The sequence below is a fragment of the Morone saxatilis genome, unplaced genomic scaffold (genome assembly GCF_004916995.1).
Source record: "Morone saxatilis isolate NCDOM2014 unplaced genomic scaffold, NCSU_SB_2.0 Contig20, whole genome shotgun sequence".
Taxonomy (NCBI): Eukaryota; Metazoa; Chordata; class Actinopteri; family Moronidae; genus Morone; species Morone saxatilis.
Genome location: NW_023339763.1, coordinates 11965479 through 11981648, shown reverse-complemented (window position 1 = coordinate 11981648; position 16170 = coordinate 11965479). Strand labels below are relative to the sequence as shown.

Sequence of the window (16170 nt, the reverse complement as noted above, 5' to 3'; positions counted from 1 at the left end):
TTTAGTTTATTCATTTTTAAACGTATTATTTATTGGGGTGCCCTGGTAGCTCATCTGGTAGAACTTGCACCCTATGTACCAAGATTAAGTCCTTTCTGCAGCGGCCGTGGATTTGACTCCGACCTGTGGCCCTCTGTTGGGTGTCATCCGCTCTGTCTCTCCCCCCTTTCCCTGTCACTCTACACCTGTCACCACCATTAAAGGCAATGAAAGCCCCCAAAATTAAATAATACACATTTATTTATTTTCTTATTGCATTGCATTTCCCCAAACATAGTTAATTGTGTTTTTGTTTTTTTATATCATTATGCAAAAGAGACAGCTGTCATTCAAAGTGTGTCATGGGGTCAGCCTTTTGTCTATCGGTTGACTGACGTCACAGTGCATAGACACACACCAGTGGTCAATATATGGACACATTTTCTTCTGATTATCCCTCTGATGTGCAGCTGCTCTGCCTCAGAAACAGCTACCTGCTAACTGCAGCACCTGTGTGCTAGTTAGGTCAATTAACTGTACAGCTAGTGGCCTTATTAGCTGACTTTGCCCGCACTGGGAGCTTGGTGCACTGGGGGAGTACCCACCTGAACCCGCTATATATTTGTCTTCCCTTGAGTCACAGTCCTGGTTGGAGTTGGAACCGCTTTAAAACTGGCGTCCATCTGTCTCGGAGGCTGTGTTTCCTGGGAGCCTGCTGAGCCCGGTTTCTTTTTCAACTAGTATTTAGTAGTCTTGTGTCTACAGAATTTTTAACTTTTGTGAGCAGTATTTTATTTCTGGATACTTTGTCACTGCAGACAATATCAAACTAATCCTAAAATATTTTTTAGAATTTAAAACCAATGGATATCCTCACAAATGTCTGGCACTTTAGATAGGACTGCATGGACAGTACAGACCTAAATGACTGACATCTCTTTGACTCTGGCCTTTGTTGCATCTGTTATGCACCTTTATATATCTTGTTAGTGCGTGGAATTTAATGACCTCAGACTCAACTTAAACTGAAAACAGTAGTGTTTTATTTCAGTGGCCATAGGGTGGCAGTACAGCACCTTCTGTTCTGAATGATTATCTAAATTAGATCACATTCATTTGGCAGTCATGTGGACAGGAGGAGACAGGGACTGAACCACCAACAGAATAAGATATCTGATAATGCTTCTAGATTCATCAGTATATTTATCAAGTTAAACCAAGTCAACTTGAAATGACCATTATCAGAACCATTTCTGAACATATTATCAAGCCCTGATAATTACAATGAGCTAAATGAATACTACTGATAAATGATGAATGAATGAATGAATGAATGAATGAATACTATTGACCACTCACTAAACAAGTTAATTAATAAATATTGGTAGATTATTAGCAGACCTCCCAGCATGCACTAGATTTAGGTTTAGTTTCAATACAGTACATTTAGGAGATGTCCTTGTATCTTAAGTTAGCCAGATAAGTCTAAATTGATTTCCCACTTCTGGAACAAGAATGGCAGCTGATTTTACACTTTACCAGAATACTTTTAATTACTAACAGAATAGACATACAGACTAGACTGAATAGGATTGCACTCGCAGTTTATTGAAGTTCACTGTCTTAAAATTTTCCGTTAACTCACATTTTTACAATAAAACAACTAGTGAACTAATTTTAAGTTCACCATTCAATGGTAGTTTGGTGAATTCAGTTTTAAAGCAGCATGGAAGCTTAATCGTTCTTACAGTGATGTGTGGTGGACTTGGGTTTGGGTTTGGGTTTGTTTCTTCTGTGTTCTTTTCTCTTCGGTCCAGTGTTGTATCTCTGCGTGGGAGTTTGATGCTGTTTCACTATGTCATCGTGGTCCTGGATGAATGTATTGACCTGAGAAGACAGTAGGAAACAGTAAGCTGATCGTTTTCTGTTGCTCTGGCTGTTTGTCTCCCCCTCTGCTCGGTCAGAGTACGTACCTTGTCTAGCTGCTTCTCTGTGTCATTCATATCCACACGTTCCTCTCCTTCTACACTGTCGCCTGTCATTTCATAGAGGTTGAGGGTCGCCATCTTAATCTGTCCCAGCAGGAGTGTTTTCTTTGCTGCGGTTTCCTGAATGTGGTTCCACTTCCTTTCCTGTGTGTAGACAGGGACAACTGAATGTCATACAGAAGAAGAAGTTCAATGTTTTGGCAACATTTGATCTGATGTTCTGACGCCGGACTTTGACTCTTGGAGTGTCGTACCCATATCAGAGCTTTAGAGCATTTCTTCTCTAGCTCTGTCTGGAGCTGGGACAGCTGGTTGTTCTTGTGCAGCCGCTGCAGGTGATGCTGGTCCTGCAGTGCCAGCAGTGTTTTCCTCTGCTGGTTGGCCTGCTCCTGCGCCTCACTGTCCCTCTGATAGAGCTGGTCTCTAAAGTGAAGAAGACTCTCTAATTGACCCGTGAGCTGCTGCACATCTTCAAACTGTAACACACACACACACACACACACACCCCCCCCACACACAACACAGCACACACATCACACACAATTTAAAGGTGCTAGGCCCCAAAATGTAAGTTCCTTCTTACTCAAAACATTTATGGTTTGGTATATAGTGGTTCTATGGAGGGAGGTAGCCACCATCTAACATGACTGCACAGATGGCAGATCATCTAGGAAAATGGTCATTGGAAACTTTTCAACACTTTCAAAAAAATATTTGGCAGGTTATTGGATGAACACCTGTCGATCATCATCTATCACGGGCGAACTTCAACCCATCAGATCAGTAAGTCGGGAGAAGAGCGACAACATCTTTTCCATCAAGAAAAGCCTTCAGTGTTTTTAATTAAGAAATACATTCCAGAGATGCTAGCAGCGTGTAATCTTTAGCAGCTGCTATTGTTGTTTGTAAGCGAACAGTCTCTCCTCACACACACACCTAGCGTTAAACCATGACTGTGGTCTGGTACCACTGTGGTGCGGCACGATGGATTCTCGCATGATATTGTGATTTTGTGATCTCGTGAGTCCAAGGTGAGGCCACAAGATGAGTCAAGAATTAGGGTTTTTTTTTATTTCCAGGGGTCGAAAGGAGCTTTGGACCCTCGGTCCAGTTTTTTGTTACAAATTACTTGCTTTATGGAGGATTTGTGTGAAGAAACCTGTAGAGCATATTACGCTTTCAGAGAGTTTTTCTGTAATAGTATGGAAAGTTGACATGTTAGTAAAAAGATAAATATATTTTATGGCAGACAATTTAGAATTTAAATTATTAGTACCTTAGTCATTTTGACGACCCTCTTCATGAAGTCCTGATACACAGTGTGTCCCTGCAGCTGATGCTCTAGCTCCCTTTTCCTCTCCATCAGTTCAGCATACTCCTCCTTCAGCCTCTTAATCTCTGCCTCATTCTGAAGCCGCTCCTTCCTCTCCCTCTCTGCTTTCTCAATAGCTTGATAAGCACCTTCCTCCTACGCAGATGGGAGTTATGGGGATTTAGTTACCGTGTACTGTCCAGTGCAAGAGTTGTGTGTGAAACGGTCCCCTACCGTACCTTGAAAAATAAGTCAAAGCTCAAGTGTAAGTCCTCCGCTTCCTTAATCTTCTTGTTCAGCTCAGCTTTGTACTCTTTCAAACTCTTCAATACCTACATGAAAACACACACAGTAATATTTATGATGCATGGTCAGTGGGCATTAAGAAAGCAACGTCGATGGCGGGTAACTGCTGGATTAATTCAGTCAAAAAAATCCCCGCTGATGTTCGGAGAGATCTCTTTCCAATGATGAAAGTTGAATGAAGTTGATTGTTCCACAGGAAAGACCTGTGTGGGGAGAAGATGTGCTTCAAAGCAATGTGTTAAGGGCTTGTTTATGGAAGCTGGTCAAGGAAACTGATCAAACAGTGGAATTTTGTGGAAGTATGAATTAAAAAACAAAACAAAAGGGGAATTAAATATAGTTTCAAAATCTAAAAACACAACACCTCACTCTATTCTTTAAGAGGCCCATCCAGCAAAGCATAAACACCCTGCATATTTAGCTCAGCCAAAGATGTGCAGGTAGTATTTGCACATTGCCACTTAACTTCTGCAGCTTGATTTCAGGCAGTAAGGACCATTATGAAATTAACATCAGCCACAGAAGAGGTGCAGATTGTGTCAACACTGGCCCATAGACCGCGGGGTGAGACCACTACATAATTATGCATTTAGAGTGAAGTAAGCATGCCTTCGCCATCGTGGTAAAGCAAAAGCTGGAAGATCCCTACTGAATTATGGACATTAGAGGACGTTTAGAAGCGGGCATACCCAATTCCGACATATCAGTGCACTAACTTAGCTCACCTGTTGGCGCTCCTGCTGTTTTGCAGTAAAGTTTTCCTCCTGCCTGCGTTTCTTCTGTATATCAAATATGGTATTAGTACAGCCTTCTCCTGTCTTCACAGACGAACCTCTGTTCACACACAAGCATGGGAGAAAGTTACTAACACCGACCGCTCACAGTGAATTTGGCGGTGAGGTGGGGGGTCACTCACCGCGGGTTGGTGCTACAGTCCATCACTCTCTGTACTCCTGTTTAACACTGTTAAAGTTAAAATAGCCAGCTCTTTTATGTTTGACGTTTGTTTTAAATCTATCCGTGGTCTCCAGCGTCCCTCCTCCCTCCCCTTCTCTCTCTCGTTTCTATGGTAACACAAACCAGGAACTTTTAAAAGGCACAATCCGGAATTTGAGTGCAACTTTCAACAACTTTCAAAACTACGTTGTTTTTTTTTTTCGTTTTTGTTTAAATGTACCATATGTGAGATTATGAATATTGGAGATTCTGATCAATTTTTATTGCTCATTTATTTGAACGCGTTTTATCTGTCGGGTTTCAGGTCGGATTTTCCGCGAAAATTCAACGGATGTGACGTTTTTCTCCCTCCGCGTGCCTGCAGTGTCCAACAACAGCTGATGATAGCTTATAAATAAATCAATAAATAAACCCGCTAACGTGTCTACGAACAGTCAACACAAAGTCTAGAGTCAAAGGTTACATCACTGCAAAGCCTGTGAAATATCATTTCATTCATTTATTGTGAGTAACTTCCTGTTTAGATGTTGCCTAGCAACACAAGGATTCATGGAGCATAACAGCTTGTGTATTTATTCATGGATGTATTAAGGATAATGCCTTCATATATTTTCCTTTACTTACCTGTAGTGGGTGGGAGCATTCTCATCAACATATGTAGGCAAAGGTTTAAAAAAAGGCTATAAATATAGATATTTGGGAAATAATGTATGTTAATAAACTTTTAAATCATCTGACTTGAAGGATTTCTGTTCTTCTGCTTGACTTTGTTACACATGAAGACATCACAACTGATCATGCGGTCGGGGGACAAGCAAACCGCTTCATCCGAGACTTCAAAGTGAAATAAAGAGAAATTGAGCAGGTCAGGTTTTATAGAGAATTATATTGATACAACGGAGGATGTGACTGGGTGGATGTGAGGCCAAGTTAATCAGCAGTGACAAACACTACAACCACAGCTGCTCAGGACTTCCATCTACCAGCAAGTACAAACCTAAAAATGAGACGCACACTACTATCTCTTCCAGAGGCAACTCTACATTTGGACAGGTTTCTGACATTTTTTTAATTTTTCAATACATGGTAAAAAAGGTATTAATATACAGAACTGTAAACAAAAACGCATGTTTGTAGTAAAATGACACAATTAACGTCACAAAGAAAAGATTATGGTTAATCTCTTTCGGTTTTTAAAAAGTGTGACACAGAGGGAATGATTGATAAGCAATACTGCTTTATGGGAGCACTTTAATAATAATATCGGCGGTAAAGGCTTTACAGCATCCCCCCAGTCAGCATCAAACACAACAACAGAACATGAAACAGACATAAGAGACTATTTACAAGAGTGAGCTTTTTTTCTTTTTTTCCTGTTAAAATTATTTCTACTTAAATGTGGCGAACATCATCACAATGCAACAACCCACAGCTGATGATATCGATGTACTGATGTAGTGTGCATGTGGTATATGCAAGGGTGTCAATTTGTGTAACAGTAGGAGCGTCGGCGTATGAAACGTTTAAAAAGTTCAATGTCCATATTTTCTTTCCTACGTCATTCCTCCGCGGCTAGAGAAGACGCGCCGTTTTCGCTTGTCCTCCCGTCGTTTTTTTTTTTTAGCTCATCTTCTTCGCCCTGCTGCCTTCTTGCGACCCTAGGAGAGAGAGAAATAAAATGTAGGGTGAAAACTGGTTATAAATTCCTCCACACTTCTTAAAGTAGTCTAAAACCTAGCATTTCCAGATATGATTCATTTAATATTTTCAGTACCTTCGGTGTTGGCTCGTCCTCCTGCTCTTCCTCCTCTTCCTCCTCTTCTTCCTCCTCGGAGTCGTCTTTAGCAGCAGCTGCCTTCGATCGCCCACCGCGCCTGGATACCACAGAGGGGGCGCACAGTGAATCAGAATGCCTCAAAATGTAACAGGGAGACATTTGTAGATGTAGAAACATGACAAAAACACATCACCACCGCCCACCCACGGGAATTCAAATCTCAAATATCACCCACAAGGTGCTAAAGCTTGACTCAGAGGCATTTTCTGCTGTCAGTATGTCAGGCACACACACACACTTGCCAGTAAGTTAGAGTAATACCTTAAAATGCTCACTTGTGATTCTGTTGCACTTCATTGTGAATCAAATTAATCTCTTCTATCACACGACTGTATTCTGTCCACAAAGTAGCAACAGGGTACGGAGACTTATTAAGAGCACCACTTCACAGCTAATTTGTAATCAGTTGTACAAAAAGGAGACTATGACTTGCATAATATGAGAACTGTGCAGATTCAGGCTCACTAGTAATGGTCCATTGCAATTACTTTAGCAGACAGAAACAGTATTCCAAAAATCTCTCTCTCGCTGTAGAGAATGTTTGCTGAAGTTTTATGCAAAAGCCTGGAAGATCACGAAGCTACTGTGCTGCCTCTTACGCTGGTTTCTTGGCAGGTGGCTGAGCTGATTTGGGTGGACGTCCTCTCCTCTTCTGTGGTGTAGACTCTGCTGACTCCGAGCTGTTGCACGAAGACAAAAATGCAAACGACACCAAAGAGTGAGTGGAAAATGAATCTTGCTGACAGAAATCTCAGTGCCAACAGCAGGAGTTATTAGTGAAGCTGATCCAACTTCTGTCTCTGCGTTTACTGCTTACAGGGAGGTTTTTTTTTTTTTTCCTCTTCCTGTTTCTTACCCTTGTGATCGCCGCGGCGCCCTGGCTTGCCTTCCCCCCTTGGTCTTCAACTCCATATTTTCACTGCTCCGGTCATCCTCTTCCTCCTCTTCCTCTGCTTCCTCCTCCACCCGCTCCTCTTCTTCTTCCTCTTCCTCCTCCTCTGGTGGAGGAGCTGCTTTCTTTCGTCCCCTCTTTCCTTTGGGAGGAGTGTCCTGACTGGGAGCGGCAGACTTTGGAGGCCGGCCCCTCCGTCCTTTTTTCGGCGGGCTGTTCTGTTCGTCCTCAGGCTGATTGTCCTCGTCCCACTGGTCCTCGGACTCGGCTGCCGCGGTCGTGTTGGCTGCCGCTTTCTTGCGTCCACGCTTTGGCTTGTTATCCTGGTCTTCACCGGAGGCCACGACACGTTTGCGGCCGCGGGGCTTTTCAATATCCTGTGAAAGAAACAACAAATGGTTGAGCAGGGCTCACAGGCTTCCTGCTGTATGTGGCCTGTGTGTGTTCTAGTGAATATTAGTTCATTTATGTAAAATATTTGAAGCAACATTGATATTTTTTTAATAGAAGGTTCCTTTATTTTTTACTTTTTAGAACAGAATTATTGAGTCAACCTATGCAGTAGGTCTGTAGGCTGTTGCTAAGTTTACTCAACGTTGTTAATCCTGTCTTGACTTGAATCCAGCAGGTGTTTGCACAGTACGAACAAAACACAGACACGAGGATTTATGACTGCAACACTTAACTGGTTCGCAGCAACGTGACTATTTCTACTTGTCCTAAAATACTGTGTCATTTCAGATTATGTTTATTTGGGCATTCACACTATAAATCAGATTGAGAAAATGGTTGTTTTTCATTAATAATAATAATTGAGTTTCTCCAGATCACACTCTAAAAAAGCCATTTTATTTTTGCTTTAATTATAGAGTAATCTATTAATCATCTTTTCAATTAACTGATTAGCTGTTTGGTCCATAAAATGTTAGATTAATTGGCAATTATTTTGATTAATCGTTTTGAGTGACAATTTTCTAATAGTTGACTGTGACTCGATTAATTGACTACTCGTTGCGGTATCAAAACTAAATTACAGTAATAAGAAGGAAATCGACCTTCAATTCCCAGAAGTAGGTTGGTGGAAGAGGATTATGGCTAGGAGATTAATTTAAGATATTTATGATTTGGAACAAATAACTCAATGATGTGATATTTTTGGGACGATAACTGGAGACTATTTACACACAACACTGTTTGAGAAACTCTTATAAGATATGACGGCACAGCAGATGTTCATTTTCACTCTAATAAAACACACAAATAATTTTAAATTATAAGAACAAGCGGCTCAAGACCGTGGAAAGACAACACTGAAGCTGTGTTGCTATATCACTGAAACTAGTCTCACATCACATTAGATACTATCAGTATATAAAGAGGTTTTAGTACCTTGTCAGTGCTGTCTGCTCTCTTTAGGGTGATGTCCTCGTTCTCACTATGATCCATTTCTGTGCTGTCGTGCCTGAAACACAGCAATTATAAATTGTTAGTATTTTATATAGAAACACAGAAACGCAACTCAAGATGCAACAAGTGAGAAGATACAAAAGCAGTCTCCGTCAGTGGTTCTGTGTAGTCTATGAGCATGTGTCAGTTAACATCTTCACCAATTATTCACCAAATGGAGAAACGGTGAGTCTTTAGAGGAGTGTGTATGTGCATTACGTATCTTGTACCTGGTCTTGCTGCGTTGTGGGGAGCCTGGGTTGGACGAGGAGTCGTCGTTGCTGGCAGTCTCCATGCGAGAAGCTTTACTCTGGAGCTGCTTCCCCGCAGACGACAGCGGCTTGTTTACTGCTCCCAAAACGTTAGCGGACTTGGGCTTAAGGAGGGAGATGTGACGAGAGTTTGACTTGGATGTGTGTTCCATCCAGAAACACAAAAACAAATAAAAAGAAGAAATAAAAGGGAAAAAGTCAACAATCATTTCAGAGCTTACCTTTCCTGGTGTGAAGAATGACTTCATCTCTGGTGGGAGATAATTTTTTGTGTTGCTGAAATTCTGAAAACAGAGAACAATATTGTGTCAGAGCTTGTTCGTGTAGAGAGAGAACAAGAGAAAAGAAAAAACTAAAACCTGAAACACGAGCTGAGGATTATGAGGTTTGCAATCTCATTAGTCAAAATGTGTGCCACTTATATTGACAAGCCTGTTTACCCAAAATCTGGGGAACAGACTCTAGAAACTAGGTTACTACCAGCTACCACAACCAGGAATATACATCTTTCTTTTAATTAACACTTTTCCGGTGAACATGCACTAGTACCCGAAACACTTAAAAGGGAATGTGCAATCGTTATGATCATTTAAAAAGTCAAAGAAAATGTTTTGCAGATCTCATTTGCAGCTCAGCGGCTGCTATTAATATACATCAAACAGAAGAATATGAAAGAAACTGCTTTGCTGGAAATAAAATATTTAAGATTTTCTGGGAAATGCTTTGGGGTGCAGATACCAACCTTGTCGGGTTTGGTGAAGAAGCATGAGGGCAGCACAGGGTCTTTCGGGGACTCCAGGCTGTAGGTGGTGCTCTTTGACATGATAATGTTCATAGCTACGTCACACACTGTGTAGAGTTTCTGTACAGGGAAGACACAAAGGTCTGGTCAGTAGGTAGTTAGAGCAGTGAATGAATATAGACTGTCCATACATTATATATTCAGTGTATGTGAACTTGAACGTGATGTGTACCTCGTTGGTTTTGGGATCAGTGGGGGCCTGGGCATCTTTCGTCTGTTTGATATTTTCCACCATTTTCCTTATGAAGGCGTGGCTGTTGTTCTCGTTCTTGGCCATGATAATCTCAAGAACAAACCACAGAGCCCTGACAAGGAAGGGACGTTTGACATCAGCATACAGCTCTTGGACATAAACCTTAAAACGATTTGGATACTGCAGCTGTACTCTACACTACTTACTCTTTAATTTCTTTGAGCTGCTCGATGTCCTGTACTTTGACATAGTCTGGGTCATGTGCCAGCAGGTGGATGGTGTAGGGAACCACATACTCCGGCAGCAGAGAGAACAGCTTGTCTGTTGGCACACACAAGGTAAATATTACAGCAATACGACCTCATCACAAAAGTGCTAGCGATTACTGCCACACATTCCCTTTTCCCCTGGTCAAATTCTTTTTCATTTAAAACATTATTTTTTTTTATCCCTAGCTTTTAAGAATCTGCTTTTAGATGTATACTACAGAAGATACGTTTCATGCAGCAGACTTCTTGTAGCTGCTTTTTAGAAAAATCTACAAATGAAATCAATTGTTCAGTTTCTTTACCACTGATGGCGGCGTGCTGTTTGAGGTACTCTCTGCGTATGTTGACGTTTTTCACCAGGCACTGGCGAGCGTGAGCCCTCCTCTCCTTAACGGGGTCCTTGGCACACAAAGCGAACACTGCCATGTATTCCAGAGGCAGACGGAGGCGGCACAGGCCCCTGTGGAGCTTCTGGGAAAAACACTGTCGCACCTGGTAGCACTCATCCTAGAGAGCAAAGAGAAAAGACGCATAGAAAACAGTGACAATGATTCGGAGGAGAGAAATGATGAAATGCTTCAGATAAAGTAGAGGTGGAAAATTATACCTGATGGCAGTATATTGTTTAAAAACAATGTAAAATCAGAACCAGAAAAACTGAAATTAAGATGCAGAGCGTAGCATTAAAAGAGGAGACTTGTGGAGGTTCTTACGTTGATGACGAGAGCACACAGTTGATATTGTTCCAGTGTGATGATTTCGTGATAGCAGGGCTCCTGTGCCAGCTTCAGCAAAGCGCACGCTGCTGCCAGCCGCAGCCTTGACATGTCTGGTTTACTGGGGGATGATGGGAAGCGTAAATAAGGATTCTTTATACATCTGCAAATGTGTTTAAGATTAAGATAAGCTTAACATCCCTCTAGGGTCCACAATACCCATTAAAATCCAGCACTTCACTGAAAATTACATGATTATAATCTGAAGACAAAGCTTTCTCTGAGCCGCTCAAGAGGCTCACACACACAGGACCTTGAGATTTATGTGATAAAGGAAAATGGGCTCTGTCGTTTACCCCATCCTGCCCTGCTCGGTTAGGTCTCCATCACTGTGTAGAATAGCAGTCAGCATCCTCAGGGTGGAGTTGCCTGATTTGCTCTGGTTGTTCTTCACTCCTAGTAACCACCTCACCATCAGCTTTATGCCCTGGATCTGAATGGAGGAGAGCGGTATGAAAAATGATAAAATGTATTTTGGGGCACAAACAAGTGCATCACTGGAGATACGATATTCAGAATCAGGGGAGATCTCTCCTTGTTTACTTGTTAAGGTAAATAAATTAAGCTAAATTGTGATCATATGATAATTAACAATTCTGCCTCTGTAAGCAGTCTTCACACAGTAGCTGACTGAACAAAGTGACTGACTTTAAAGAGATACACAATGGTTCACCACTGACCTTGGCCAGAGTCTCTGGGGACACTTCATCATCAGGAACCCAAAGTTTGGTTGTCTTCTTGCCTGGGATCTACAGACAACACAAACAATATGGTCAGATTACTTTACACGATATGAAGACAGCAATACTGATCCTAGAACGATGGTGAAGAAACCTTGGAGCAGTAGTGAGTTCGAATAAATCTGTCAACATGAGCCCAGTATGTATATATGTGCATATCCATATGTTGTGTGTACCCTGTCGTTCATGAGCAGATCCTTCACAATGAAGTTGGCGACTAGAGATTTGAGCGGTGCAGCAAACTGTTCTGGGGCCAGCTGAGCCAGGTGACCCAGGGTGGTCAAAGGAGTGATGAGCTGCTCCAGGTTAGCAGGGTCCAGGCCTTTGTGCAGAGGCTGGAGAAACACAAACATGACATTTCATCGATATAGACAAAAACATGGACGTTACAGTGTATCTGACAAAATTTGGGGGTTTGGCGTGTTTACAGGCGTGTTGTGTTTTAGTGCCACAGCAAGATTCAGATGCATGAGTGTTTAATTATCTAATTTCCATGGTTTCTTTTTTACATTTTCTATTTTTTTTCTTTTCTGCGTAAAAAAGTATAAAAAAACCAGAGAGGTGGGATTGACTGACCTCGAAAATTTGGGCGAAGTGTGTGTCTCTGTTGGTGAACATGGCGTTGATGCAGTGGATGGCATACTTGGCCTGGCGAGGGGGGCCTCTCTTGGCTTTGGCCTGTAGTACCGGCAGCAAAACACTTGGGGGAGCAGGCAGGAGAAAACCATTACAAACCACAGGAAGTCAGTCATGAACAGTGCAGCATGCTCAAATCAAAGTGTTTCAGTGCAAAATACAAAGACCCACAGTTTTTTTTATATGTACGATTAAATGGAGTGTGACGGCATACATCCTGCTAGAGAACGAATGAGGGCATCAATCAGGCAAAGAAACGTACGATTTGATGTGAGGAAAACTCTCTTCCATCTTGCTGCCCGTATTCTTGAAGATCTGTAGCGCAGCCTCTGCAACCTTCTCATCATCCATCTTCAGACAGCCCAACAGGGACTCGAACGTCTCTGCCGAGTGGAACGACACCGGGTGTGTGAACGACAGTACCTGTGTGGAGTGGAAAACAAAAAATCCAATACATATTTTTCAATAATAATCACTCAAATCGTCATAACAAGTGTTGAAACAAAAATGAGAGAGATATCTCTGCCACAGTTATTTACTGTGTTGCTTTTGTGTCACTGTAATGACTGCTGCTGTCAGCCGCACCCCCAGGAAAAAACTGCAGGAGGGCGTTTATCAATCACACAATGTTCATTTTTTGCTTGTTGGTCATTCAATCATTCCCTTGACAACAACATAGCGAGTATATTTATTCACTGATTAGGAGAGATGCAGGTAGCAACTCACCGACACCCCGGCAGCAGAACAGATTTTCCTCCCTACACGCATTGTATTTTTGTTAAATGGAGCACCAACATAAGATAATCAAATGACAACCAAATGTCAGCTGGGTTCAACTCTGGATGAATACTATGGGTTTTTTTTTTTCTACCTTCAGCAGTTCCAATCCTGCTCTGATGGCCTCTTCAGTGGGGACGCCCTCCTCCTCATCATCAGCTGTTCCGTCTATAGATTTGTTAACTTGTTTTATTAAAGCACTGCCAGATGAAAGGGAGAGATGAAAAAAAGAAAAAGAAAAAAAAGGTCAAATACTTCCCAATTCATAAATCAAGAATCAAAAATCATGAATCAAAAATCATTGGCATTTGTAGTCTCAAAATGACTTAACAGTTTGTGTTACGGGCCTTTCCCCACACCCACACCCCCACAGACAGTACCTGATGGACTCTGTGTCGATGTGTACAGGAGCAATTCTCTCCAAGAGGAATTTGACCATTTCCAGGAAGGGATTGCTGGGCTGTTTGGGGCTGCCGAGCTTTTTAGTGATGTCTCGCTGAAAAGGTGACAATAAATAATTGAACAGTGACACTAATGCTGTAAAAACACTTTTCTTTTTTTTTTAGCACAATTTTTAGCAACTCAACAAGATTCCTTCAAAAACATTTGTTGTGTAGAGGTTTTGCCCATTGGAGACTTTTGAGAACATGTTTTAAGGTCCAACAAATTTATAGTTGATTTAACTTTACGGGTTTTTAAAATAAAACAAAGCCAGAGGAAGGATGACAGCATTTCAATTAGAGGGCACTGCACTCATCTTGGACAGAGATGTCAATACTCACCACACAGACTTCAGCTTGCTTGCAGGAGCAGGAGGGACTGACCAACGTTTCCAACTGATCCCTGATCCGCTCGTCATCATCCAGGACCTGGGCCAGCTTCTTCACAAAGTCCTGAGCCTTGCCCGGGTCTGGCAGGTTTCCTGTAGACACAGAATTAAAAGCTGATGTCTAACAAAGCAGAGATTTGTAACAATGGGTGGTTAGGTCATCCAGTTTCAGCAATTTCATTAGAAATTTTTTTTTCTCAAGCTATGCCAAGATTTAGTTTTCTGAAAGAAATTACATTTGTTGAACTGATTTAACATGTGTAAAATCCCTTACTTGTGATCACCATGACTTTTGCGAATACAGCCTTGCTCGATGCTTCAGACTACAAGAAATGCATAAACAAAACAAAGGAAAAAACAGTTTAGAAACATGAGAAGCGGTACATTAACCTTCAGCTTTTCATAGTATGCTTCAGTCAGAGTTACCTTGGGTTTTTTGATCAGGTCCAGCAAGTCTTTGACATGGTGTCTCAGCAGATTCTGGCACTTCCACATTTCGTTCAAAGCTCTGGAGAGGCACAGAGGAGGAGGAAAATTCCACATAGTTTCAACTTTTATTCTCCAAACCCTCACATTTTTATTATTCAAAACAAACAGGACTGAAAGGTTCGCAACTGTTTTGGATCTTATATGTGTGAGTAAGACTTACTTGACAGCATTTGTGTCCAGGGTGGCGTACAGGTAGTATAGACACTTCATCCTCTCAGTGGTTTCCAGGTTGTGAGGAACCATGTACTGGGCAAAAACCCGCTCCACCAGCAACCTGTGCACACCAAGAGACATATTTGAGGAGAAATTTTGATTAAAATGAAGAATATCCGTTTGTTTTTCCTCTTAAGGGTTTGAGCCGAGAGCCCTGACAGTCATCAACTTACTATTAGATTTGTTTAATAGGATTATCTACGCTCGGTTCAGAAATTAAGGTGGCTTGGGACAAAGTGAGAGGGGGAAAAAAATAATCTATATTTATAAGTTCCTTTTCTTCTCATTATCAAATATTTATGCAGAAGTTAGATTACAGTCGCTCACTGGCAGTTTGTAACCAGATACATCAGTGACTAATTCCGCAGATTTATCATTAGTCCAGGAATAATCTCACCATTTAAAACCTCTCATAGTAAAAAAAAAGAAATGTTTAGACAATGATGACATGATCTTGAATGTTGGATAATCATATTTCAGAGGTTTAAAGGAAGAATTTGCTGAGCAGGAACAAGGTTTTCAGTGCCGTCCTGCACTTTCATGCAGTTGCACACATTCACACATAAACAGGAACTGCCTGTTACAATACATACTTTTCCTGTTATCTGCAGTGGAGCCACTCTGCTGCAGAGTGATTCAAAGGATAACTCCACCTGCAGACACCACTCTGCAGTTTGATCTGACACTACGACGCCTCATGTGTTTTTGTGCGTTTTGTCATTTGGGTTTCTTTTCCCACAGGTGCCTCAACATGGCTCATCTACTTTCTACTTAGCTTTCTACAGCATTTTGCAGAATGACTTTCAATAACCCCCAAAGAGGTACTGCGGGCTTTCCATGTCATGCATTTGCATTTGAGAAACAATGACACACTGAAGTTTTCAGTTTAAAGTGAAGCGAGATGATGCTGTATGCTGCCTGGTTGCTCAAAATATTTAAAAAAACATGTTGCTCTGAGGCTACTGTAGGTGGTCAAATCTGTATATCTTCTTTACTGATATTTATTAAACTGCAGTGAAAAATACTTTGAGTGTAGACAGTCTTTGCTCTTTAGATTCTGAAGGACTGACTTAAAAAACGATTTTACCATTTGGTCTTTGAGACGGTGTAGGGATGGGGATTGTTAAGTTTTATTGACACTGATACCATTTTTGAGACTGCTTAACAATCCAAGTCTTTATCAATACCACTATCGATACTGTTCTGTTAATATGGTGTAAAGACGAGACGACAATACATTCTTAACAGAACTGGTATTGCTTTTATTGCTTAAATTGCAGTTGGCAGGTAATTCAACTGAATTCAAAAACCTTATTAGACTATTGATGTATGTTTGTGCATTCGTGATTTGATTTAAATGACTCTCGAGACTACGGCTGAAGATATTAAGTATTCTATCGTTTCCTCTAGGATTTCTCTCAGTACCAGAGGAAAGGCTTCAGTTGTACCCCCACTGT

General features: G+C 41.4%; 2 protein-coding genes across 2 annotated transcripts in view; both read right to left on the bottom strand.

Annotated features, from left to right (window-relative positions):
* Positions 1–1484: 1484 nt before the first annotated feature.
* On the bottom strand, positions 1485–4607 carry LOC118331592 (coiled-coil domain-containing protein 42 homolog). Its single transcript, XM_035666631.1, has 7 exons — positions 4502–4607; positions 4311–4419; positions 3519–3611; positions 3244–3435; positions 2222–2443; positions 1953–2111; positions 1485–1866 (listed from the first exon to the last, which is right to left on the bottom strand). The coding sequence occupies exons 1-7, from the start codon at positions 4522–4524 to the stop codon at positions 1714–1716; spliced, it is 951 nt and encodes a 316-aa protein (XP_035522524.1). The 5' UTR covers positions 4525–4607; the 3' UTR covers positions 1485–1713.
* An 801-nt stretch (positions 4608–5408) lies between these two features.
* Positions 5409–16170, bottom strand: part of pds5b (PDS5 cohesin associated factor B) — a 26991-nt gene continuing 16229 nt past the window's right edge. Inside the window, exons 13-35 of the mRNA XM_035666630.1 lie at positions 14661–14774; positions 14438–14519; positions 14286–14334; positions 13965–14104; positions 13563–13678; positions 13277–13382; positions 12668–12828; positions 12346–12469; positions 11946–12104; positions 11710–11778; positions 11326–11462; positions 10967–11090; positions 10556–10760; positions 10191–10305; positions 9964–10096; positions 9732–9851; positions 9211–9273; positions 8948–9093; positions 8661–8733; positions 7236–7648; positions 6979–7059; positions 6317–6416; positions 5409–6200 (exon numbers count right to left, since the gene is read on the bottom strand). Of these exons, the coding sequence (XP_035522523.1) occupies positions 6168–6200; positions 6317–6416; positions 6979–7059; positions 7236–7648; positions 8661–8733; positions 8948–9093; positions 9211–9273; positions 9732–9851; positions 9964–10096; positions 10191–10305; positions 10556–10760; positions 10967–11090; positions 11326–11462; positions 11710–11778; positions 11946–12104; positions 12346–12469; positions 12668–12828; positions 13277–13382; positions 13563–13678; positions 13965–14104; positions 14286–14334; positions 14438–14519; positions 14661–14774 (2863 nt within the window). The 3' untranslated portion in view covers positions 5409–6167. The remainder of the gene's footprint in view (positions 6201–6316; positions 6417–6978; positions 7060–7235; positions 7649–8660; positions 8734–8947; positions 9094–9210; positions 9274–9731; positions 9852–9963; positions 10097–10190; positions 10306–10555; positions 10761–10966; positions 11091–11325; positions 11463–11709; positions 11779–11945; positions 12105–12345; positions 12470–12667; positions 12829–13276; positions 13383–13562; positions 13679–13964; positions 14105–14285; positions 14335–14437; positions 14520–14660; positions 14775–16170) is intronic.

Bases quoted from the DNA above. Each gene is read 5' to 3' on its own strand.
- LOC118331592 (XM_035666631.1), bottom strand. From the start codon at position 4,524: ATGGACTGTAGCACCAACCCGCG. The intron at 2,112-2,221 runs GTACGACACTCC...GTCTACACACAG, and splicing joins GCTCTAAAGCTCTGATATGG to GAAAGGAAGTGGAACCACAT. The intron at 1,867-1,952 runs GTACGTACTCTG...CTGTCTTCTCAG, and splicing joins CAGAGAAGCAGCTAGACAAG to GTCAATACATTCATCCAGGA.